Raw genomic sequence first — 25342 nt, forward strand, 5'->3', positions numbered from 1 at the left:
TCAAGTCAAATAGTTCACTAGGTTAAAAAATAATCAATCCAAATTACTCATGTGTGGACCTTTAGATATCCAAAAACTGATGACAAGAATTCTTTATTTTCTTTTTTTCCTTTTTTTAATTTCAGAATATTACTGAGTATAAATGCTTTGGTCACATAAATTGCCTTTGTTCTGCCTGAGTCAAAGCTACAGCATGCCCATCCCCCAGATAGCATGTACTACACCCATTAGGTGTGAATTTACACATCCCTTCTTCCCCTCACCCACCTGCCCAGCACCCGATGAATGTTACTCCATATGTGCATGTAAATGTTGACAGATTAGTACCAATTAAATGCTGAATACATGTGGTGTTTGGTTTTCCATTCTTGTGATACTTCACTTAGAAGAATGGGCTCCAGCTCCATCCAGGATAATACAAGAGGTATTAGTTCACCATTTTTTTGTGGCTGAGTAGTACTCCATGGTATACATATATCATATTTTTCTAATTTCAGATCAGTATAAGTAAAAAAAACCATATACCACATTTTCTTAATCCACTTATGTATTAATAGGCACTTGGATTGTTTCCACATCTTTGTAATTGTGAATTGTGCTGCTATAAACATTCAAGAGCAGGTGTCTTTTTTATAGAATGCCTTTTTTCCCTTTGAGTAAATACCCAGTAGTGGGAATGGTGGATCAAATGGTACTTCTACTTTTAGTTCTTTGAGATATCTCCATACTACTTTCCATAGAGCTTGTACTAGTTTGCAGTCCCACCAGTAGTGTATGAGTGATCCTATTTCTCTGCATCCATGCCAGCATTTGTTGTTTTGGGACTTTTTCATAAAAGCCATTCTCACTGGAGTTAAGTGACATCTCATTGTGGTTTTGATTTGCATTTCCCTAACGATTAGAGATATTGAGCATTTTTTCATGTATTTGTTGGCCATTAGTCTATTTTCTTTCGAAAGGTTTCTGTTCATGTCCTTTGCCCACTTTTTAATGGGATTTTTTGATTTTATTCTTGTTGATTTTCCTGAGTTTTATATAGATTCTAATTATTGGCCTTTTATCAGATGTATAGCATGCAAATATTTTCTACCATTCTGTAGGTTGTCCATTTGCTCTAATGATTGTTTCCTTGGCTGTCTAGAATCTTTTTAATTTGATCAGGTCCCATTTATTTATTTTTATTGTTGCTATGATTGCTTTTGGGGTCTTCTTCATAAATTCTTTGCCTAGGCTAATGTTTTGAAGAGTTTTGCAACATTTTCTTCTAGAATTCTTATAGTTTCATGCCTTAGGTTTAAGTCTCTTATCTATCGTGAGTTGACTTTTGTGAGTGGTGAGAGAATGTTTCAGTCTTCTACATGTGGCTACCAATTTTACCAGTGCCATTTATTGAATAGAGATTTTTTTCCCTAGTGTATGTTTTTGTCTGCTTTGTCAAAGATCAGATGGCAATACGAGGATGGTTTTATATCTGGATTCTCTGTTCTGATCCATTGGTCTATGTCTTTGTTCTTGTGCCAGTACCATACTGTTTTGGTTACTCTAGTCTTGTAGGATAGCTTGAAGTCTGATAAATTGATGCCTCCCAATTTGTTCTTTTTGCTTAAGCTTGCTTTGGCTATACAGGGTCTTCTCTGGTTCCATATCAAGTGTAGAGTTATTTTTTCTAGATCTGTGAAAAATGATGTTGGGTGGTGTTACTGAGGCACTGGTTAATTCTGGATTTCTTGACCTAGATAGTAGTTTTACAAGCATTTACTTTATATTTATTCATTACATTGCACATATATGGTTTTGTTTAGGAGGTAGCCTTTCAGTAGAGACTTAAACGAAATGAGAACACAAACTATGCACATTTTTAGGGGAACCAGTCTCTCTAGCTGGAATGCTCCTACTCTCAACCCAGCATTTTTATTTTTGGTAGTTTATCCTCCAGAAATACCTCTACAAAGTTATACATTCATTGTAATGTTGTTTGGCGTGTACAAGTAATTTTGGATTGAGAGTTTATCATCAATAGAGATTTTTCTCTGAGCAAATGCTAAACAGCAGGTTGCAGGAATGTCCCTCCAGAATTGTTTCTTTTTTTTTTCTGGCAGGCACCCTGTGTAATTGCTTCAGACCAATTTAATGTTAATTTCTCACAAAATTCTAAAACACATGAGGAGTGTAAATTTAGGTTTTAAAAACAGTGCACACTTGGTGTTTTAATTTCTCATGAGTCTTTTTTTTCCTACCAAAAGCCCTGGGTGAAAAGAAAGCTTTCTTTAATCTCCCTGAGCCAGTGGGTAGACATTGTTTAGTCAGCTACCTGATCACAGAGTGTACATGGAAGGTCACAGCTTCACCCCCAATTTTGTCTCCTGTCCCTTCATGGCTTTGGGGGAGGGGTTTGTCAATGGGATTTAGTGTTTGAGTAAAACTTAACTACCATGTTAAGCTGAAATCAGATACTAGAAATGATTTAGCTCAACAAGATTTTTCTCTTGTCGGGTGAAAGGTCTCTGCTTCACAGTGGAGATTCTGGGCATCATTCAGCACAAAGTGTTGTAGAATTTCCAAGTTTACCAAGGATGGATGCATTGGAAGTAGCCAGGAATTTGAATGAGAGGCTATTACTAGAGGTTTGTTTATCCAGAGTGACTAGTAGCTATTTATTGTCAAAATCAAGGTTTTGAAAGCTTAAGAAAATCAAACTTTCTTAAACAGTTGATAGTAAATATTTTAGGCTTTGTGACATACCATCTGTGTCACAACTACTCAACTCTGTTGTTGAACTCTGGCATTATTAAAGAGAGAGAACAGCCATAGACAATGTAGGATGTGGATGTATTCCAACAAAACTTTGCTTACAAAAGCAGGCAGCCCAGATTTGACCCACCAGCTATAGTTTGCTAACTCTTAGTCTAAGTCATTTTCTGCCCAATGCCTTTGTGTTCTAAGCATGCTGGTAGATACATTGACAGCATTGGAAAGTGTACATTGGAAAAGAAATTTACTTCCTAGATGTTCCCCTTTACTGAAACTTGGCTTCAGCTTTACTAAATCCAAGACTTTTAATACTATTACCATGCAAATATATAACACATCTATTTCTCCTTAGTTATTAAATAGGTAAAAATTAATTTTCTAGTGGGATAACTTAGCATTGTTGTTTATGAAAAGAATTTGATGCAAATCAATAGACATGCCCTGGGCTTTCTCATTGTTTGCAGCATGAGGACAGTCGAAGTGCACAAACACATGTGCTCTGAGAGAATTGAGAGCAGAATATTAACGGGGAGGGTCACTGAACCTTGTGACTTCAAGATTTTCTCCATTGTGGGTGCTGATTTCTTGGGAAAGTTGTCAGCTAAACGTGAGTTATAATTCCATAAACACCATGGCTGAGCAATTGAGGACAGTACATAAAAGATTCAGTCCAGGTCAAGAGGCTGGGTAAACTGGAGCTAAGGATGGGGGAGATTCACTGTCCTTGAAGAGCTAACCTCTATGTGGCAAGATGCTGGGATTGAGTGGGCTTGATGCAAAGTGAACTAAAGAGTCATTTAGATTTGGAATTTGGGTTAGGTAAAGGCAAAGTCACAATTGGGTGGGGCCAGATCAAATTGAAATGTAAATGGTCAATGAGAAGTGAAAGTGTTAGTCCAAAGAGTTGAGAGCCAACAAGTGTTGAAGATGTGTATCAGGTTAAGCAGTTCAGGCACTTTTGGATGGAGAACAGGTAAGCACCTGGGCTTTCGTTACCTGTTCTTAGTGGAGATGTGTGGCAGGAGGGTGTCTGTCTGATTAGAGAAACTACAAATAGGTAGAACTGGAGAAAGCTGAGTAGGAATCAAGTGTCAGAAAAAAAAGTCTCCCCTAGTATAGCAGGTGCCGTCAGTGCCCTGCCCATACCTTGTTTGATCCCTTTACTGTTTTCTTGTGCTCAGTCTCCCAGCCGTGTCTCTTTTTGGGGAGGGGAGGTGCTATCAGGCTGCCAGAGCCTGCTTTGCCTGTACTCAAAGAGAGCCGGAAGTGCCTGGGAATACGCACCTCACTCCCATACCCCTCCCTCCCCTGGACATAGACTTTTAAAAAATGACTAATGGATGGAAGAGTATAAACACTTCAGTGCCTTCCTGTTAATCATTTCCAGAGATCTGTGAGATTAAGTCAATGTTGTGCCTTGTGGAACTCTGCCTGGTACCACCTTTCTAATAAATTACTTTCACAAAAATTCTCATTTCAGAGTCTTTCTTTTTCTTGGGAACCTAACCTAAGACACCTAGCTTTTCAAAAGTTGGAAGTGATTCCTGTAAGAGATATGGTGGAGTTTTTTCTTATCAGCTTCCCCTAAATTAGGCTTAAATATTTTTTAAAATTTTGGTGATTTTATTGGTATGCTATCTGTGTCACAGGATGACCATTTGAATCACTGCATCAGTAATCAACAAGGAAAATGATTTCAATTAATCAGTGAGCCTTTTATACTAACACTTTCTCTATGGTTATGGTACAACACAGAGCACCACATCCACCAAGAGGAAGCCTTATACAGGTACCACCCTGTAAGGCAGCCTGTTTACCTGATTCTGTCCATGGTGAGCATCAGTGTCTAAATCCAAATAGTCAGTCAGGCTCTTCAGAGAGGTTTGAAAGCTTCAGACAAAGTGATGATGACAGAGATTTTCTGAGAATGACTGTAAAGAGAACTCTACCAGAGGATTGTAGACAGTTTACCATGAATACTTAGGGACAAAGAACTTTGCAAATAGTCTTTAGATCCTCATAGTAGTTAAAGATTTCTATTTTTTAAGAAACTGGTGATTACCCTTGCCCAAAAGTCAACATTTAAATGTTAAGATGTTTCTCATTACTAGAAGTGGCCTCGAATTGTTTGGGACTTTTGTAACCTAAATGAAAGATCTGAGTTCTCTTTGACAACAGCTTTATCCTCTATCGGAATCCTAGTTGGAAAAAAATACTCCTGTTAGATCCTGTGATGGTCAATTTTGTGTATCAACTTGCTTCGGCTATGGTGCCCAGTTGTTTTGTCCAAAACCAGTCTAGATGTTGCTGTCAAGGAGCTCTTTTTAGATGTGATTAACTTGTAAATCAGTAGACTTTGAGTAAAGCAGATTACCCTCCATAATGTGGGCCTCATCCAATCAGTTGAAAGCCTAAGGAAGACTGATCTTCCCCAAAGAAGGAGTTCTGCTTCCAAACTTCCTTTGGGCTCAAGATTGCAACATTAACTCTTCTCTGAGTCTTCAGTCTGATGGCCTACCTTGCAGATTTTGGACTTACCGGTCCCCACAATTATGTGAATGTGGACCAATTCCTTAAAATATCTCTCTCTCTTTCTCCCTCCTTTCCTCCCTCCTCCCCTCCCCACCATCTTGCTATATTAACTTTGCCTCTTCACATTGTGAGCTAAGAACATCTTAAGCCAGCAAGTATCTTCTAGTAGTGTCCTCACTGCTCCAGCTGGGTAGTTAACAGAGGGGTGCTGCCAATGGGAGACAAATGTTTTCCAGGAGGCCAGAGGTGGAAAAAGAGGACTTCATCAAAGAGGAAATCCCATTTCGTTTACAAGGTGCTTTCTCTGCCAACAAACAAACAAATTGCTAAATGTACTCCAATGTACATGAAAGAAATTCTGTTAATGGGGAAATACGACCAGAAAAAAAGTAAGGTAGAAGAGGCAGAGGCTTCATTTTGGCAGCAATTTAAATCCTTTATCTTTGTGAAAGTCTTAGTTACAGTCTCACTTCTTGACAAATACTTAGTGGCCAGGGCAGACAGCAGTGTTTTACTCTTTTGCTACTCAAAGTGTGGTTTGTGGACCAGCAACATCTCCATAACCCCCAAGCATGTCCAAAATGCAGAATCTCAGGCCCCACTCCAGACCTACTAACCTGAATCCAAATTTCACCAAGTTCCTCAGATGATTCATATGCACCCTGGTTATAATATACTGCCTGTTTTTGTCTCCCCCAAATTCATACATTGAAATCCTGATCCCCAAAGGGATGATATTGGAGATGGGACCTACAGGAGATGATTAGGCCATAAGGATGGAGCCCACAGGATGGGATTAGTAACCTTGTGAGTAGAGCCACAAGAGAGCTTGCTTCCTGTCTCTCTGTTCTCTGCCATGTGAGGATACAAGGACAGACATCTGAAACCAGGAAGTGAGCCCTCACCAGATACCAGTTCTGCCAGCACCTTTATCTTGGGCTTCCTAGCCTCCAGAACCGTGAGAAATAAATTTCTGTTATTTAAGCCACCTAATCTATAGCATTGTGTTATAGCAGCCTGAACTAAGACACAGGTCTAGTCCGTTAGTCTATATCATAAATTTGTAAGCCTTAGAGCAGAAAAGTAACTTGAAGTCATCTAGTTCAGGCCCTGATTTTTAGACTGGTGAGTTATTACCATCCCCATTTTACAGATGAGATGCCTGTGGTCCAGGGAGCTTAAACCAGTTACCTGACGTCACAGAACTAGGTGTCTTCTGCCACCAAACACAGCCAGCTATTATACCAATTCCTTTAGGGTCTCTGTACAGTCTCCCTATATTTCTCCTTGTGAGAATGGATTTCCTAGACTGTATTCATTTCTCTGAATCTAGTAGAGAAAAGACCAACTCTACTCAGTCATTTTGGCTTTTGCTCTCCAAAACAGAAAAAAAAAGTTCAGAGAAATGTTTTGCCTGAGGAAGAATCATCTTGACACATAGAATAAAAGCACAGACTCTGGAGCTCAAGGGAGTCTATTTCTAAAAGAATTGTGGAGCTTATTTCTGGTGTGTGTGTGTGTGTGTGTGTGTGTGTGTGTGTAGGAGGAGTGAAGAGCTTTTAGTGTACTCAATCAAACATAGAGATGTCACTCTGAGAAAAACTTACAGCAGAACCTGCTGTCCTATATATAAAAAAAGGTACTGTACTGTAGTTAATTTAGCCCTCTATATAGAAAGGGTCATGAATATGCATTTTGGCTAAGAAAATTATTTCTTTTCACAGCCTCATGTGTGATGCTGAAAGCTACGCTAATCAATGTAGTTAATTTTAGCCCCAGTTTTGAGAGTTTATTTTAGAAAAGGTCAAGGTACTAACCTGTAGCTTATTGTGTGAAAAAAAGAAAGCATCAAGGGGATGTAAAACCAACCAACTGTTCTGCATCTCCCCCCAAGAATATAAATATATTGTTCGTATTTGAGGTTCAGTTCCACTTCCAGTTAGTAATATTATTGACAAGGTAGATTTGATCCCTCCTACTCTGGGAAAGACGTTGTCTACTGTGGGGATCTGAGAGGTCCATGAGCTGCCTTTCTCTGAAGTGGAAGGCGAGGTTTGGCATCTATTAAAGTTCCGTGTGTAGATACTATGTAAAAGAAGGCAGAAAAGGCCATCTTACAGATGAGAAGGTTTGATTTGATAAGCCCCTTGTTGTGGCACTAGGGGACATGGGCTAGGGTGGGGTGGAGTCACTGCCTCTCCCCTGCTAAGTCCAGGACTGAGAGCTGGAGCATCTCCAAGGGCCTGAGGTTCTACCTTCTCTTTGCAAGGGTAGCGATTTCTGATGGTGGAAGGCATGCTGGCCAGGGGAGGAACTGAGGGTCAGAGAGGTGAAGGGACTCACTTCCCAGGGATTCAAAGATATCTAGCCAAATTACAGCTGGAGGCAGTGGCCCAGCAGGACTAGATATATGTAGAGAAGACCATCTAGAATAGTGCTGTCCAATAGGATTGTCTGTGATGTTGGAAATATTCCATAATCTTGTAACAAGTGGCTGTTGAGCACTAGAATGTACCTAGTGCCACTGAATTTGTTATTTTATTTAATTTTAATAGTTTTAATTTAAATAGCCACATGTGACTAGTGGCTACCATATTGGACAGAGCAATTCTAGAAGCAACAGCACTTTAAAGGAATGAAGTTGGAAACCAAGAGGGAGTTCAGAGAAAAATGCAGAGAGTTCAGATTATGAAAGCCAAGGTTCTGAAAAGGTACATATTAGGACTGTCTGGAAAGTATCAGAAAAATAAAGCTTCCTGAACCCAGACCAGGGCTACCCAATTGGAATCCCTTTTGGTACATACCTTTAAATGAGAACTACCAAATTCGTTGGTAGGAGGAGGCAGATCTGGGAAAGTGGGCTGCAACCACCTGATAAAAGGCCTTGCCTGTCAAATGAAGATTTTGTACTCAGTTTTATTGGCAGTGCAGTGTCATTGAAGGGGGATACTGACAGGGTTAGTGCTATGGGCAAAGTTTGTGCAGCCTGGGTAAGGTGTGATGGAGGTAGAAGATTGGAGCTAATTGCAAAGCTAAGTGTTAAAAGATGTCTAGGGAAAAAAGATATCTGGAGTGTTCATTTATCCCTCAGAGTAGGAGTGTGTTGATTTCACTGGGGGCTGTCCATATTCTTTCCTGGACTGAACATTGGTTCAAAATATTCCATAGCAAATATGCTGCTGCAAGCCTCCAGCCCCACTAAAGGTTACGGTGATTGAAAATTACATTTGCTTCCCGTGGGCCCAGAAGGGGGCTCTTTGTAATGAAATAGAGATGTAGAAGCCATTGAGCATGTGGAGTACCAGCCCCTCTGGGACCCTCAGCATAGGCCCATGGAATCCATAAAAGGGGATAACTCACCAGGGGAAGGAATGATTGCTGGTTTTCCCTCTTTATGACTTCTGAGCTCCAATCAGCAATCGTAATGGCTGCCACCGGGAATGAGGACACCATGAGAACTGTGTTCTGGGCCCAGCTGATGACTCACTGCATAACCCTGATAAACCATTTTATGATTCACAGTAGGGAGAGAGATTGATTTTAAAAATTGAAAAGGAAAAATAAATCCAATGTATGTTGATTTGAAGTTTAGAGATTGACAAAATGCCTTTTCCGAAATAGCAAAGTTTCAAAGTGTCGGTTGTTTTCTTCTAATAGTGCAAGGGAAGACATGTGGAGGGGTGAGAAATTGACCACCTTTCTTAGTTCGTGGGAGAGTGGAAGCCTGGAGTTTTAGGAATGGTTTTTATCTAGTTGTTAGAGTTCAGCTGTCCCCTGAAGGTTACCTCTGGCTGAGAAGTGTTTTTCTCCAGCTCTGCTGTTGGCCCTTTATATATACAGTCATGCGTTGCTTAAAAGCAGGGATGCATTCTGAGAAATGCATCTTTAGGTGATTTTGATATGGTGTGAACATCATAGAGTATACTTACACAAACCTAGATGGTATGATCTACTACACACTTAGGTTATATGGCATAGCCTTTTGCTCCTAGGCTACAAACCTGTATACCATGTTAGTGTCCTGAATACTGCAGGCAGTTGTATACAGTCATTAAGTGTTTGTGCATCTAAACATATCTAACATAGAAAAAGTACGGTAAAAATACAATATAAAAGATAAAAATGCTGCATCTGTGTAGGCACTTACCACGAATGGAGCTTGTAGGACTGGGTGAGTCAGTGAGTGAGCGGTGAGTGAATGTGAAAGCCTAGGAGATTACTGTACACTACCACGGACTTTTTAAGTCTGCACTCTACGCTTAGTCTCCACTAAATTAATTAAAAAATTTTCTTTCTTCAACAATAAATTAACCTTAGCTTACTGTAACTTTTTTATTTTATAAACTTTGTAATTTTTTTTAACTTTTTGACTTTTTTGGAATAACACTTAGCTTAAAACGCAAACACGTTGTACAGAGGTACAAAAATTCTTTCTTTCTTTATATCCTTATTCTATAAGCTTTCTATTAAAATTTTTAAACATTTTTTTTTATTGAATAATAAGACACAGACACACATTAGCCTAGGATGATAGAGTCAGAATCATCAATATCACTGTCTTCTACCTCCACATCTTATCCCACTGGAAGGTCTTCTTGGGTAATAACATGTACGGAGCTGTTATCTCCTGTGATAACAGTGCCTTCTTCTGGAATACCTCCTGCGGGAACTTCCTGAGGCTGTTTTATAGCTAACTTTCTTTTTAATGAGTAGAAGTACACTCTAAAGTAATGGTAAAAAGCATAATATAGTATATATATAAACCAGTGACACAGGCATTTGTTATCATTACTAAGTGTTATATACCATACATGATTGTATGTGCTAGACTTTTGCATGACTGGCAGTGCAGCAGATTTGTTTACACCAGTGTCACCACGAACATGTGAGTGATATGTTGCGCTACCATGTTACAATGGCTACGTCACTAGACAATAGGAATTTTTCAGCTCCATTATAATCTTATGGGACCACAATCATATATGATCAAAACGTCTTTATGTGGTGTATGATTGTAAATGCCTTCTTTACGTACTAATAATGATGCAACCTAGATGTCAGCTTGGACTCCCTGCCCCTGGGAGATTCAGTAAGCTTGGCTGAAACCATATCTTGTCTAAAGCTTTGTTCATAACTGCTGAAGACGCAGTGCTGCCGGCTTCCCTGTGTTTGCAGGATGAAGGCCTCCATTTGGCACTCATCGGTTCAGACATGAAACCCAGTTTTTTCACCCATCCCAAGTGTTGGATGAATTTGGTATCTCACAGAGCACATGACCTCCCACCATCTTGCTCTGACCGCTCCATTCTTCTTCCTTCCCCCTTTCTGGAACAAGGCCAAAGCCCTCCTTTCATCTCTGGCAGAAAGGATCATATCATTTTCTTCCCCTACACATTTTCACATATTTTTCTGAATACAACTTCTTAAAAAGAACTCTCACACCAACTATTATGAAAACTAACACTTTCTACCTGCTAAAGTAATGATAACTGCCATTTATTGAACACCTACTATGGTCTGGACGTTATGCCAGATGGAAAATTTTAAGGAGATTTTGGGCAGAGCCTGGAGACTAGACCTCAAAGAGAAAAGATTGAGTCATCTGAGATATAATCAATATCTGACCAATGACTCACTTCAGCAGTGTCCATAAATGTGGGCTCTATTGTTTTCTATAAGGTCTGAAGTCTAGAGTTATAATATAAAAGAATGTGACCTTGCTGGCATCTGGCTATTTTCCTTTAAGGGATGTTTATCTTACTTCATAGCACTACTTATTTTTTATAGTATTTTATCTCTTAGCTATGAGTTAAGATATTATTATTATTATTATATAATGCCCAAGTCTTTAGTTAGGTTCCTTAGAAGCAGAGCCTGAGATGGGTATTCTGGAGCATGTATTTTACCATGAGAGAGCTCTAAGGTTGTGTGTGTTTGTGGGCGCAGGTGGAGTGGGGGGAGCTGTGTCTGCATTAAGGCAGGTGAAGGAGCTGGGCAAGGATGTGGTCTCAGCTGGAGACTGATCCCACAGGGAGCCCTGGGGCAGAAGTAACACCACTGGCCAGGACTGCCCCTAGGGCAGAGGTGAGGCATCCCCTCTTTGATAAGGAGTCTTCTTTAATCTTAGAACAATTATGTGGAGAAGGGGGCATCTAACTGTTGTCTTTATAAGAAGAGGAGATTAGGACATACAGAGAGACACCAGGGACATGCATGCACAGAGGGACCACCTTGCGAGGGAGGCCAAGGGCAGGGGCCCCAGAGGAATCCAACCTTACTGGCATCTTGATTTTGACTTCCCAGCCTCCAGAACTGTGAGAAATAAATTTCTGCTGTTCAAACCACCCAATCTGTGGTATTTTCTTATGGCAGCCCTAGCTGACTTACATAGCAGCCCACACTCACAGTTGCTAGAGGATGAGTGTGCCAGTAATATTTTGGAGTGTGTCTGGTGAGGGGACCTGGGTGCAACATCAGTAGTGTCCACTACACCCACTTACAAATGAGAAAACTGTGACCCAGAGAAGAGAAGTAGCCTGCCCAAGGTCACACAGCCAGTAAGCAACAGAGGCAGGATTTGAACCTGAGTCTGACCTTACAGCTTGTCCTCTTAATCACTACCTTGTATCACTATTCCTAGTGGAAGGCAGTCTTTCCTGGAAGTAGCAGACATCACCGGTTAACTTGGGCTTCAGTTTCTGTCTTTTTTTCTAATTTGTGCTTATCTTATGCAAAATGAAGCTCTTGGGGAAATTGAGGCAGTTCTGCATAGGTAATGTCCATGTCTGTGTGCCTTCTCAAGGCATCGTCATTTACCATATTGTTTTGAGTATGGTGTAGCATATTAATCATAGCTTTCCTCTTTATATGAGGAAATATTTTTATTTTAAATGTTTTTATTAAACATTGAATTTGGGCAATCTTTTTCACACCCACAAATGTCATTTTTAGGAAAATAAATTCTTTGAGAGCTACCTTATCAGTATAATAACTATCATCATTCTGCGCACTGCTACTCCCAATTTGTAATGGGAGAACATGGTCTTTGGAGAGGCCACATTGAGATACAACAATAAATCCATTTGTTCTTATTATAGCCTTATAATAGCCTTTGTTGAGGATTTTCTGGCTTGGTGTAATAAAGCCATTGCCCTCTTCAGAAAACTAGAAAAGAAGGGAAAAATAAAGCAGGACATCTCTGGGCAGCTGCCTGCTGCTGAGGGCTCCCACCCACACCTACCCTCAGTCTGACCCAGCACAGCTAAAATAAATATCATACTCTTTACAAAGAGATTTTTCCCTACAGAGTAGATATAGTGAGAAACACTTTTAATAGTTTCTTTTGGATATTATTGTAATTCCTGGGAGAAGGGGCAGAAAGATGCACGTGAGTCTGTTGGGTTTCCCAAATCACAATTTATTTGGCTATCCAGCTCAGCAAACGTTCCTTCTGACACTATTTTTAGATATACAGAGAGAGGCATGGTTATCTGTCTGTAGTAGAGTCTGGGGCACCTGGAGAAAGCCCCAGTTTAACAGTATGTGCCATTGCCCTTTGGATCATCTTGACTGAGTCCTCAAATTTAGTGGGCCTGTGGGATGTAGCTGGAAATTTTAGCATGAAGACTTTTTTTTAGTATGATCACATCTGAGATATAAGTTCAAAGTACATCCGAAAGAGGAAAGTGGGTGGGGCTTTTAGGGAAGAATCTGAATCTCCTTCGTCTCCTCCTCCTCTCCCCAGCCCACCTTCCCAAAAGGTTAGGAATTCTTTGTATATGATTATTATGTGGTAGATTGAAAGTCCTTATCTCTTGGGGATTTATGCATTCATTTATTCAACAAGAATTTTTGAGTGTCTGCTTTGAACCATGCCTTGGAGATACCATGGTTAACAGGATGGGCATGGCTCCTGTCCTTTGGGAGCTTACTCTCTACCTGGGATATTAGAAGCAATTTTTATTTGAGTAGACATTAAGTGCCAATCATTGTGTTAAATTAGTGGTTCTCAAACTGAGGGGTGCCTCAGGATCACCTGGTGAGCTTTTGAAAAGGCAAATTGTACCATCCTGGTGGCAAGCACACTGAAAACACTGACTTCAGCATTGTAGAGTGTATCCATTAACAAAAACTTTTGTACTCCCTTAATATTTTTTAAAAAATTAAAAAACAAAAGAAAATGTGAATTGCTGGACCCCCACCCCAGTTTCTGATTCAGTAGGTTGGGGATGGGGGGTACTGAGAATTTGTATTTCTAATAAGATTTCAGAGATGCAGTTGTTGCTAATCTGGGGACCAACCTTTGAGAACCATTCTGGCAAGCTTGCCACATGCATTTGCTCAAGGCATATCAATGGCTAGAATCATTTGTGATGGTGGTGGGCACACAGGCTGAGAGCTTCCTTCTAAATAACTAAGTTCCTTTAGAGGAAACTTGGTTTGCTTTTAGGCAAATTTCCTATTTTATGAAAACTGTCTCTTTTTTAAAAAAATTCTTTATGTCCTGATCATTTTAGAAGTTTAAAGAGCTAATGCAATGATAGATGAAGTAACAGGGAGTTTTTCATTCAACAATTGCATAGGTATGTCATTTTCTCCTTGAAGGTCCTATAAGATAGAGCAATAGTTTTCAAAATGTGTTGCCAGACCAGTGACATTATTAGATATGCAGAGTCTCAGGTTGCATCTCAGACCTACTAAATTAGAAATGTTGGGTGTGGAGGCCAGGAATCTGGTTTAACAAGCCTTCCAGGTGATTCTGATGCACACTCAAGTTTGAACACACCTGAGATAGAGGGTAGTGAGAATTGAGCTGAATCTGAGTGAGTCAGATATTCCCAGCTCCCTTAAGATAATTTGCCAGATGACTAAGCTTCAATTTTTCCATCTTACAGGTCAAAAATCTATCACTTGTCCAATATCTTTCAGAGTTATAGAGAAAATAATCATGACTTTTATCTATGAAATGGTTTTACTAGCAAAAGTAAAATTCCTAGCTAACCATAAAATAGCTCTAATTCAGTGGAAGAAAGATAGGATTCAGATGCAACTGTGTGACCTTTGATTAGTTATTAGCCTGTCCGAACCTCACTTTCTTATCTGAAAAATGGGCATAAAAATGTTATCCTGGTCTAACTCAAAGAGTTGTGCAATGATAAAATGGAATAATGGAGACGAATGTGCTTTTACAACTGTAAAGTGCTGTACAAATATAAGACTAACTTTGGGCTACTCACCCTTAGCTTTGTTCTTTTCTACCAATAAAATGGAAATAGTCCCATTACTTATAACTCCATAGAGATTGTAAGTAACTGAGACAACTAATAGCACAATTTGAGCTCTTCTAAGGTGAACTTTACTTCTTTTGTTCATGTCTTGTCTTTCACATACACAGGTTGGAATATGTAGACATAGTATAGAATCTTACATATTTTATTATAGTGTTTCTAGACAGTATACATTTGTTTGAACTAGTCACATCCTAGAGAAGTTACTCTCAGAGTGTGGTCCCTAGACCAGCAGCCTCAGCATCACCTGGGAACTTGTGAGTAATGTAATTCTCAGGTACCACATCAGACCTACTGAATCAGCAAGTCTGGGGCTGGGGCCCAGCAATCTGTGTTTTAACAAGCCCTGAAGGTGATCCTCATGCTCGCTGAAGTCTTAAAGGAAGGGATTTATTTGGGTCTCAATTGAAGTGTCTGGCAAAGGCTACCCTTTTCCTGGAACAGAGTTATTGCTTGTCTTTTTCTTCAGCATGGACTTGAAACATCTGTGTCCAATCTCGGGCAGCCGTTACTGGATGCCTTCATAAACACACGCTGTCACTGCCTGCCCAGCACAGAGGAGATCTGGAATGCCACTCCAGTGCGTCTGTTATGAGGCTGACTTCAGGGTATGAGGAAATTAAAACTATTTATCACAGACCAGTTTCCCCTAGTGACAGGAGAAATGAGCCTTAGCCTAACAAGGCTTCAAATTGGGTCTATATATGAAAAACATGCATCTCGACAAACACAGTTTAAGCAGACTTATATTTGTTTTGACTTTTTCCTTTGAAAATGAGTCCTTTTGTGAGCAGCACCAAGTCAGTGGTGCTTAGATAAGAAATAATGGAGACAGATTCATCCCAGTGTGTTTCCAGGAATGGCACTTTCCCCCTGACCATTTCTTTCCTTCCTCCCCTTCCTAGGTGGGGATTCTAGGTAGAAGAGAGAAAGGGACTAAAACTCTCTGTGCGCAATGAGCCATGTTATAGGAAGAGGAGTTTAGTAGTCTATCAAGAGAAAGATTTATCTTTGTTGTAGAGATATGACTTCGCCCACTGCCTGTGTTTATAAATAAAATTTTATTGGAACACAGCCACACTCATTCACTTATGTATTATCTGTCTGTTTACACACTACGAAGGAAAAATTGTGTGGTTGTGACAAAGACCATATAATCTGCAAAGCCTAGAATTTTTACTGTCTAGCCCTTTACAGAACATGTTTTTCAACATCCATTGTAGAGGTTTCTCCTGAGCTGCTTGAAGGGAACCTAGATGGAACCAGTGGACAGGAGGAATAGGAGGAGAACAGAGTGGTAAGATGCCCAAGGGTCCCTGTGGTGTGAACAGAAACGAAACCGGAAAGAGAGAGGCATGATTCCTTATTACCAGTTTTAGTTGGGTTCAGTATGGATTTTTGAGAAGTGATTCTATTTAAATACAGAAATATTTTGAACTTGGTATATATTTGCAGTTGTCTAATGCAGTCATGACTGCATAACAACATTTTGGTTAGGACAGTGGTCCCATAAGATAATGAAACTGAAAAATTCCTATTGCCTAGTGATCTTAGCTGTCATAATGTCGTAGAGCAACACATTACAAGTTTGTGGTGATACAGCATAAGCAGACCTACTGCACTGCCAGTCATATAGAAGTCTAATATATACAATTACATACAGTATGTAATACTTGATAATAAATGACTGTGTTACTGGTTTATGTATTTACTATACTATACTTTTTATTGTTATTTTAGAGTATAATCCTTGTGAACTTACAAAAAAAAGTTAACTGTAAAACAGCCTCGGGCAGGTCCTTTAGGAGTATTCCAGAAGAAGGCATTGTTATCATGGGGCATAACAGCTCCATGCCTGTTATTACCCATGAAGACCTTCCAGTGGGATAAGATATAGAGGTGGAAGACAGTGATATTGATTCTGAACCTAGAAGCCTAGGCTAATGTGTATGTTTTTGTCTTATTTTAAGGGAAAAGTTTAAAAAGAAAAAAAAATTTAAATAGAAAAAAGCTTATAGAATAAGGATATAAAGAAAGAAAATATTTTTGTACCTCTGTACAGTGTGTTTGTGTTTTAAGCTAAGTGTTATTCCAAAAAAATCAAAAAGCTAAAAACAGTTAAAAAGTTTATAAAGTAAAAAAGTTACAGTAAGCTAAGGTTAATTTATTACTGAAGAAAGATTTTTTTTATTTATTTAGTATAGCCTAAGTGTACAGTGTTTATAAGTCTATAGTAGTATACAGTGACATCCTAGGCCTTCACATTCACTCACCACTCACTCACTCACTGACTCACTTGAGCAACTTCCATTCCTACAGGTTCCATTCATGATAAGTGCCATGTACAGATGTACCATTTTTATGCCATATTTTTTACTGTACCTTTTCTATTTTTAGATATATTTAGATACTCAAGTACCCACCATTGCGTTGCAATTGCCTGCAGGATTCACTATGTAACATGTATGGGTTTGTAGCCTAGGAGCAATAGCCTATACCATGTTGTCTGGGTGTGGAGTGCGTAGTAGACTATACCATCTTGGTTTGTGTAAGAACACTGTGATGTTCACACAAAGACAAAGTCCCCTAACAAAGCATTTCTCAGAACATATCCTCATTAAGTGACTCATGACTGTATTTATATTTCTTCCTGGTGATGAGTATTACAGGCAAAACTACAGTGTTTGCCCTACTACTTCCAATAGTAATCATCATTTATTAGGTACATACCATGTGCATAGGACATTGCTTTGCATCCAGTATACAATTCAATGTTCATAACAATTCTATGAGACAGATATTATCATCCTTGTTTTATAGATGAGAAAACAAATGCAAAAAGTTTAAATAATGTCCAATGTTACACAGCTGTTGCTAGAGTCTTGATTTAAATATATGTCTTTTTGATGCCAAAGCCAGCATTCTAAACCAGTGTTTCAAACTGTTGGTTGAAAAGTCAGTTTAGTAAGTTGCAGCCAGCATTTTAGAAAAAACTGAATAGAATGGAAAATACCAGAAAGTGTCACATGTAGTTTGGGTGAGTAGGTCTTTATGCATGGAAGTTTTGCTTCAACTATAAACATATTTATGTACATCTGTATGTAAGTGCATTTCTGTACACTGGGCAATAGTGTAAGCCGTACTTCCTACTGTGTCATAGTCAAGTTTGAAAGCAAAGGGGGTGGCAGAGGCATGAAGAGGAAAAAAAAGGGAGCGCGAGAGGGAGAAAATATGAATGAATGAATGAATGAATAAACTGTCAAAGAGACGGATTCAGGGAGAGGGAGAGGAAGTAAAAAGGAGTGGGGGGAGAGAGAAAATGGATAACTCCAAGAAAGAGACACAGAAATTCAAGGAGAGATGGAGGGGAAAGAAGAGAAGGAAGATGTCATGTGGAAGTCACGTGGCTCTGTCCACCGTTCCACTCAGAAGCATATGCCCCGACTTGGCAGCAAAACTGGAGCTCTCAGTGGGTTGTAGTTTTCATATGCTTCTCATGCTGTGATCCTCTTGTCATTCTGAGTGTGAGTTGAATAAAGATTTTTATTAAGCATGGCTCCTACATACAAGTCATCTGGTGCTCAACTGAAAATCAGTGATCTGAAGGGGAAGAAGGCTGTTTTGAAATTGTTGAAAGTACGAGATCCCCAGAATGTTGCTTCCTTAGGAATTAGAAGATACAGTTTTGAATATATGTAATTTTTGTCTTTTGAACTAATTTTGATTCCACTCCACAGACTCTTGTGTTTTAGTGAGAAACCATAGGCAACAAACAGATTTTAAAGTTTTCTATTGCTGAGGAATTCTATATCTGTTTTACTTCCAAAGGATTCTGGAGTCAGTTAATAAAAACCCTGTTTTTATAGATGGGGAAATTGAGTGACTGTTTGTATGAAGCTTCCCTCTATACAGATGCTTTCATCAGAATCATATTATTGAATCTTCGTAGCCACCCTATTAGATTACACTTATGTCAAATTTTACTGGAGAAATTGGAGCTCAGTAAGTTTATGTCCACTGCTCGGATTCTCATCTACAAGGTGGTGGAGGTTGATTTAAACTTTGATTCTCTGACCCCCAATTCCATATTTTTTCCACTAGATAGAGAATAGCTGCAATGGACTGAAAAACAGTGCTGTGTGTTATGGTTTAGAAGAATAATTTTGTTTTTAAGTCAGAGTGTGGTACAAAGCCTTAAAATGCCCAGTGTTTTGCTGTGACAGAGTAGTATTATGTAATTTTCTTCTCCCCTTACTTAAGGATATTTCTTTATTTCTAAGCCCCCATTAGCAAATTAGAGCTTACATTTCTATGCTTTATTGTGATCCATTCTTGGCCTGTCTTTATTGAAGATTGTTATAAGCACCAACTTTATTTCAGTTACTGATAATATTGCATCAAGTAACTTGGGTAGATGCTTATTGGCATCAGTTTAAGTAGGTATTCTTTGCTTTAAAAAAAATAAATGCTGATTATAGGTGTGAGTGAACTCTATCGTAAAAGCCTTCATTAGCCTATTAGAAAAGAATTTTAATGTTTTCCCCAGCTTGCCAAAATGCCATTGCTATATATCCTATTCATCTTGTCTTACCACTAACATTTTTTAAGATAACAAATGTATAGGAAAAATGCTGATACAGTTTCTCTTCAATTTTTGCTAATGTATGTTATGTAATAGGGCCCTTCACCAGGGTATCTTGTCCTGCTTTTGCTCTTAAATCTCCTCATTTTTAATAAAGATTCATGCCTATAAATGTCAAAAATTTAAAGTATTTCATTTCTTTTTGTTTCATAGTTTTTTTTTCCTACCTTCAAAAGGTGTTTGCAGATGGAAGTGTTTCTCCTTTCTTCTACTGGTTTCATTTTGCTGAGTGTTTATTACATTCAACCAGATACTTTCAGGAAGCTACAATTCAGTCTACACTCCATGGAAGCTTCGTCAGAGCAAACAAAATATACATGTCTGTAAAAACACAAGGAATCCTAGGCTTATTATAATTTCAGTGACTAGTACTACCCTATTGTTGTCTATGTTTTATTTCAGAGATCCCAGAAGACCCACTTGCAGCTGAAGAGTATTATGCTGATGTGTTTGATTCCTATTCTGAAGAGAGTGAGGAGGAGGAGGAAGAAATAGTGTTCTCAGCATTAGAGAGAGAGGTCAAGGATGAGGGACCCCAGCCTCCTTACAGAACAAACCAACAGGTACATGCTGCTCCCTAGCAGAGTCATGGAACTGTCCAAGGTACTGATTGGACTCTTCCAGAGAGAGTAAAGAAAGCCTAATAACCTGAAGTGAAGGATGGGGGACTTGGATTGTTATAATGGCTCGATGTGATAAGTCTTGATTTCCAAGGTCCAGAGGCAGGTGGGGCCCCATGGAATTCTGAGAATCTGATCTGAACCACGTTGATGAGGGGAGGGCTGGAGTACATAGCACTTATTTGGAGCAGGGGAATGGAAGAATGGTGCATACTACATTGTTTGCTCACTGAAGAATACTTCATATACAGCTACTAGATAAACAATGCAAATATCTCTTTAGAAGAAAAAATGGGATTTTTTGTATAATTTTCTGCTTAGTAATCAAATTTTTGAGTCATATTTACACATTTAATGCAAATACAAATTTATAAGAAAATGACTTAGTTCTGGAGATGAGACCCAAAGATCCTGGGCTTAGGGGATGATCTTTCTAGCTATATTTGGCCTCTGAGGACTCATCCTTACATACAGTGCTCACGTCTCTGAGTCTATGCCCTTGTAGTAGATCTCTTTAACTGTATCAAGAATAAGCCCTGTGTAGGCCATAGGCCAAGAAACAGCCCTGGAATATGCTTTCTGTGTTGTGTGTCTGCAGCAGAGAGAAAAAGCAAGAAGTATATGAGGAGAAAGCAGATGACTTCAGGCAATTTATGCACATATACCTCATTTCCTTCTTAGATAATACCTGGTAACCTTTTAACCCTAAACTTCCATGAAGCACAGAAGCTTTTTATTAACTGGGAACATTCAGATACTAAAATAAAAATCAATCAGGGGCACCTGAGTCAATGAAAACTTAATCCAGTGAGATGATTTTTGGAGTGGAGGAAAGGTTGTACACAATGTATTCAACCATTTTTAATAAAGGCTAAGCAGCACATCATAATATTCAATAAATAAAAGCAGTAAAAATGTCCTTACCTTGTCTATAAGAGAAAGAGAGAGAGACAGGGAGAAGGGACTAGAAGAGTATGGATAGTGGGACCAAGCAGAAGTGATGAGAGAAAGGAGAGAAAGAGAAAAAGAAAAAGAAAAGAGCAGAGAGAGAATTTAAGAGACAAATACATGAAGAGAGGAACAGACAAATGTTGAGAAAAATACAGAGTTAAAGTGGGGATTCAGAACAACCAAACAAAAACTTTCCTTAAATCATTTCCCCATGTTTTTCCAATGGAATCTGGAAAACAACAGCACCTCCTGCCACATATTGAAAATATAATTTGCATTTCCTTCTGAGCCACTATCATAAACAACTGAAACAAATATTATTACAAGATTATAGAGACTTCATTCTGTGCCTGTGGTTATAAAATGTGATATGCAAAAAACATAGGGCTCATTTTTTACTCTAAGCATCAAGTGATAAAATTTTAGCTACTCATATTATCACTTAAAAATATTTTTAATAAAATAAAACTGAATCAGAGAACCACGTGAATAAAATGCCATCTGACAAACACCTCCTAGGTCAATAAATAAAACTTTTCCAGTCCCAGGAGCCCCACCTTTGGTATAGTTGTTAGAATATAAGGTTGGAGATCAGACTGCCTGTATCTGTTCTAGCCTTGATCACTTGCCGGTTGCATGACCTTTTGCAAATTACTAAACTTTGCTGCACTTCAGTTTTCTAGTCTGTAAAATGGGAGAATAATAGTTTCTACTTCATACAGTGGTTTTGAGTATTAAATGAAATAATCAATATAAAGTACTTAGAATGGTTTCCAGAACTTAATAAAGTACTTAATAATGAGATATTAGCTATTATTATTATGAAGTTACCTAGCCATCTTGTGGTCTCTTTATGATATTGCCAAGACTCCTTAATGTTAAAGTCAGATTCTATAATTAGTATGAAAAAAATCCCCTCTTCTTATGTCTGAAGGCAGATGATATGGGCAGCAGTTTTATTCTCTGAGCTGTGTATCTATCTGTTACATGTTATATGACAGATTGTGATTGATTTTAAATAATCTATTGGGACAAGATGCTAAGGCATCTTCCATACATGATGGTATTTTATCTCACAAAACTCTGATGGGTAGTTATTCTTATCCCTATTTTCCAGATGAGGAAACTGAGTTTCTGAGAGAGCAGTAACTTACCCATGATCACACAGCTAGGGAAGAACCATGTCTCAGGCCCAGGCTGGTCACATTCTCAAGTTAATGTTTTTTCTACTATGGAAGGTATATCAATCTAGAATGGACTTGGTGTAATGGAAACAAGACTGTAAATGACAATAGAGTAATTTGTATTAGAGACAGGTAATTACAACTCCATTTTTTTCCTAGTAATTCAATATAGTCTCTCTCTCTCCCAAGGTGATGGGTTTGCAGTTGTGATGAGTACAGACTCTTCCCTCTTGGTTTGTTTTTTAAGCAACATACAGATTATACTACAGAACTCAGTGCCTAGACCCTAGTCACTGTTGACTAGGGTGTTGAATTGGGTGAGACCTGTCACCCTCTCCAGGATTTGCTCTCTTCCCTTCTCCGTAGTCTTGCTTTTCACCTCTAAGTGTACCAGGGTCTGCTTAGGTGGTCATCATACTCATGGATTTTACCTGAGTAATCAGATCAAAGTTGATTCCCCTTCCTTCAGATGAGGCCAAAGTCACATAGTTATTATTTTGACAGAAGAAGTGCTTTCAAATAGAAAAACAGCCATGGGCTTCATTGCCATTGATTGCTGAGTCTTGTGCCATCCATGACAATCTCTTAAGTAGCAGCATCTCCAAAACACAATTTTATTAAGTACCTAATTGCTATTAGTCACCAGTTGTTTCTCTGCTATAATAAGCAAAACATCAATAACACCTTTATCACAAGCCATTATCATATTGTTGATAGCTTGTCTGTGAAGTCTGTGGTCACTGAATTGAAACCAGTCTCTTAGATCTCAGGAGAATAGAGTTTACAGCTGTCATCCTAACAGATTCTCCACAGCATTTGTGGGATGTCACTGAAAAGGGTCTCATATACTCTAACAAACATGTCTTAGGGCTGCAGGCTGATGGGTGTTTTCGGATTCTTCTGTCTTTCCCTTGCCGCCTTGACCATCTCCTGCTCCAAGACTAATAAACAGCCCAGGTGCACCAGCAGTACACATACTAGGTAGACAATAAGCCCTTGACACAGAACTTCTTTGGAAAGGCTCTGTTTAGCAAATATGATTTTCACTGAAGCTTATTTTAAGAAGGCTTTTAAGGACTATGGTGTTTGTTCTTGCTAAGATGAGGGCTGCAGAGGTCCATTTTTTCCAGCTAATTCTGAAGTTCTCAATGCCCTTCCCCCAAATCCTCCTGTAGTTTTGAAATTCTCTTTGCACAGTGAAGCATTAGGAAAAACAGAAATGATCTTCTTATTAGAATGTTGCCACAGGGCAGAGAACTGGATAGAGGGTAGGCAAGGCCCAAGATTCTACTGAGGACACTTGAATCAGATTGTCATGAGGGAAGGTGCCTGTAAGAGTTTCTTCTGTTAGTAGAGTCATTAGTTTAATCAGATCATAATTGTTATAACAGTAACAGCTAACATTCCCAGAACTTTCATTCTGTGCTCAGTATTCTACATGCTGTGTCAGCTCAGGTCGTGTAGGAAGCAGGTGAGAAGACAGAATTAGGGAGGAAAGAGAAATGTCTATGAAGTAGATGGGGAGATCCTCAAACCATGCTGATACCTTTGAGGGGAAGGAAGGAAGGAAGGGAGGAAGGGAGGGACGGAGGGGAGGGGGAAGGAGAGGAGGAAAGATGGGCTCTTTTGCTTAAAATAGAAACAGCAGTGGAGGATATTTTGGGTATAATTGACTATTGCATTAAGTGTTGACTTTAAAACCCAGGTCCCTTGAAAGATGAGACTGTTGTGATATCCTAACTTTACACAAGAGGAAACTGAGGCTTAGGGAGGTGAAGTAACCTCTCCAAGGTTACACAGCTAGTGACTATTTTTAGCCACTCTTTTATACAGTCCTTCATCTGCACAACAATTATAATCTCATTCCCTCCACTTATGATAATAAACACATTAGGTGTGAGGGAATAGCCGAGGGGCCATTGCATTAGCTGGTACTCTGGTGAGACCTGTTTTACTGAATAGAATTACTGAGCTATGTACAAGGCAAAATTTATACCAGTTCTAGGAAAAGTGCTGAGCTAAGAAAATTAAAACGAAAAAGAGCTCACCTCTCTACTATATTTTTAATTGAAGGTGCCAGAACTCTGGAGTCCCAATAGTGGGAGTGATTTGCCTGTTATTTCACATGATCTGACCTAATTAGTTTACCTTCATATGTGTGAGGAAGCACTTTTTGTCTTGACCTTAGAGGAAGCAGCCTTGCAGGCTGCCAATCATTTCTCTGTCAGTGTTCCCCTGGCCTGTGTCCCAGGCTATAAAGAAACCAGTCTTGCTAAAGTGTTAGTGGATACTACCAGTTTGGTATGTCATTCCTTCTGATGGACCTTGTGTACACTCAATGTGTGTTGCTTAAAGGAGTGACTTTGATGCTATAATTTCCACCCCCACCCCCATCCCAGCCCTCATTTCCATCATTGTTCTCCCCCCTTCCCTCTCTCCCATTTCTTGTCTGGCATAAAGCATAGTTCATTGCTGATCAGACTGGGACCAGTCGAACCTTGTTGTGGGACATAGCACACTGGGCTTTGTAGGAGGCCTTAGCCCCTAAATCTTTAAAATTAGATCCAGTATGTATTTAGGATCATACCTACGCATTTTATTTTGCCCCAATACCAAAGCATGTAGGGAAAAGATAGAGTCAAGATAAAGACAAAAGAAAAGCTGAGCAGGAGTGTGGAGAGTCCGTGTGTTCCTTTCAGTGTGAGGATGGGGAGGTCATCAGCCCCATGGCCTCCCTGTGGTGGCGGAGCAGAGGTCCACAGCTGGATGGAGGACTAAAGGGACAATGGCCTGCACAGGGAGATGCCCTGTGCTCTGCTCTGCTGTCCCTGGAGCTGCAGGGTTAGGGTGGTGGCACAGAGCTGAGAAGACTAATTGGAATGGTACCTTTGGGGCTTTTCTCTCCAGAAATCTTCTACCCCCACCACCCAACATCAATTTCTATCTCCCTGGCTGTCATCAGAGCTGAGGTGCCCTGACCATATGGTATGCAAAAAAAAAAGTCTGTGAAAAATATGAAAACTTTCCTAAACAGCATTTGCAAACATAAAAATATAAAGGCCCATTCAACTATTTTGTGATTCAATTACACAGAAAAATTTAATTTTATTTTCTGAATATTTTATTCACCCAGAAAGGGAGTGTGACTATCATTTTATAGTGTCCAGCCTAGGAGGAAAGCAGTGTGACACAGCTGGGCCATTGTTGGAGGTGCATCCTTCCTACGTGACCTGTTAATCTGGAGGCACAGGGGTCCGTGTCATATCTGAGAAAACAGTGGGCGTGGTTAATGAGACAGAGCTACCTTGCAGCACGCCAGGTGCTGTGCTAAGCCCTTTACATGCCTTGTCCCATTCCATACTCGCAAACACTTGA

At 39.3% G+C, this 25342-nt stretch overlaps 1 protein-coding gene across 1 annotated transcript in view; it reads left to right on the top strand.

The window, feature by feature from the left end:
* NEK11 (NIMA-related kinase 11) overlaps nucleotides 1-25342 on the top strand; it is a 238017-nt gene that overhangs the window by 140577 nt on the left and 72098 nt on the right. The window contains 1 exon segment of the mRNA XM_012663819.1: nucleotides 19615-19775. Within this exon segment, the coding sequence (XP_012519273.1) occupies nucleotides 19615-19775 (161 nt within the window).

Source organism: Propithecus coquereli, unplaced genomic scaffold (assembly GCF_000956105.1).
Source record: "Propithecus coquereli isolate 6110/MARCELLA unplaced genomic scaffold, Pcoq_1.0 Scaffold12, whole genome shotgun sequence".
Taxonomy (NCBI): Eukaryota; Metazoa; Chordata; class Mammalia; order Primates; family Indriidae; genus Propithecus; species Propithecus coquereli.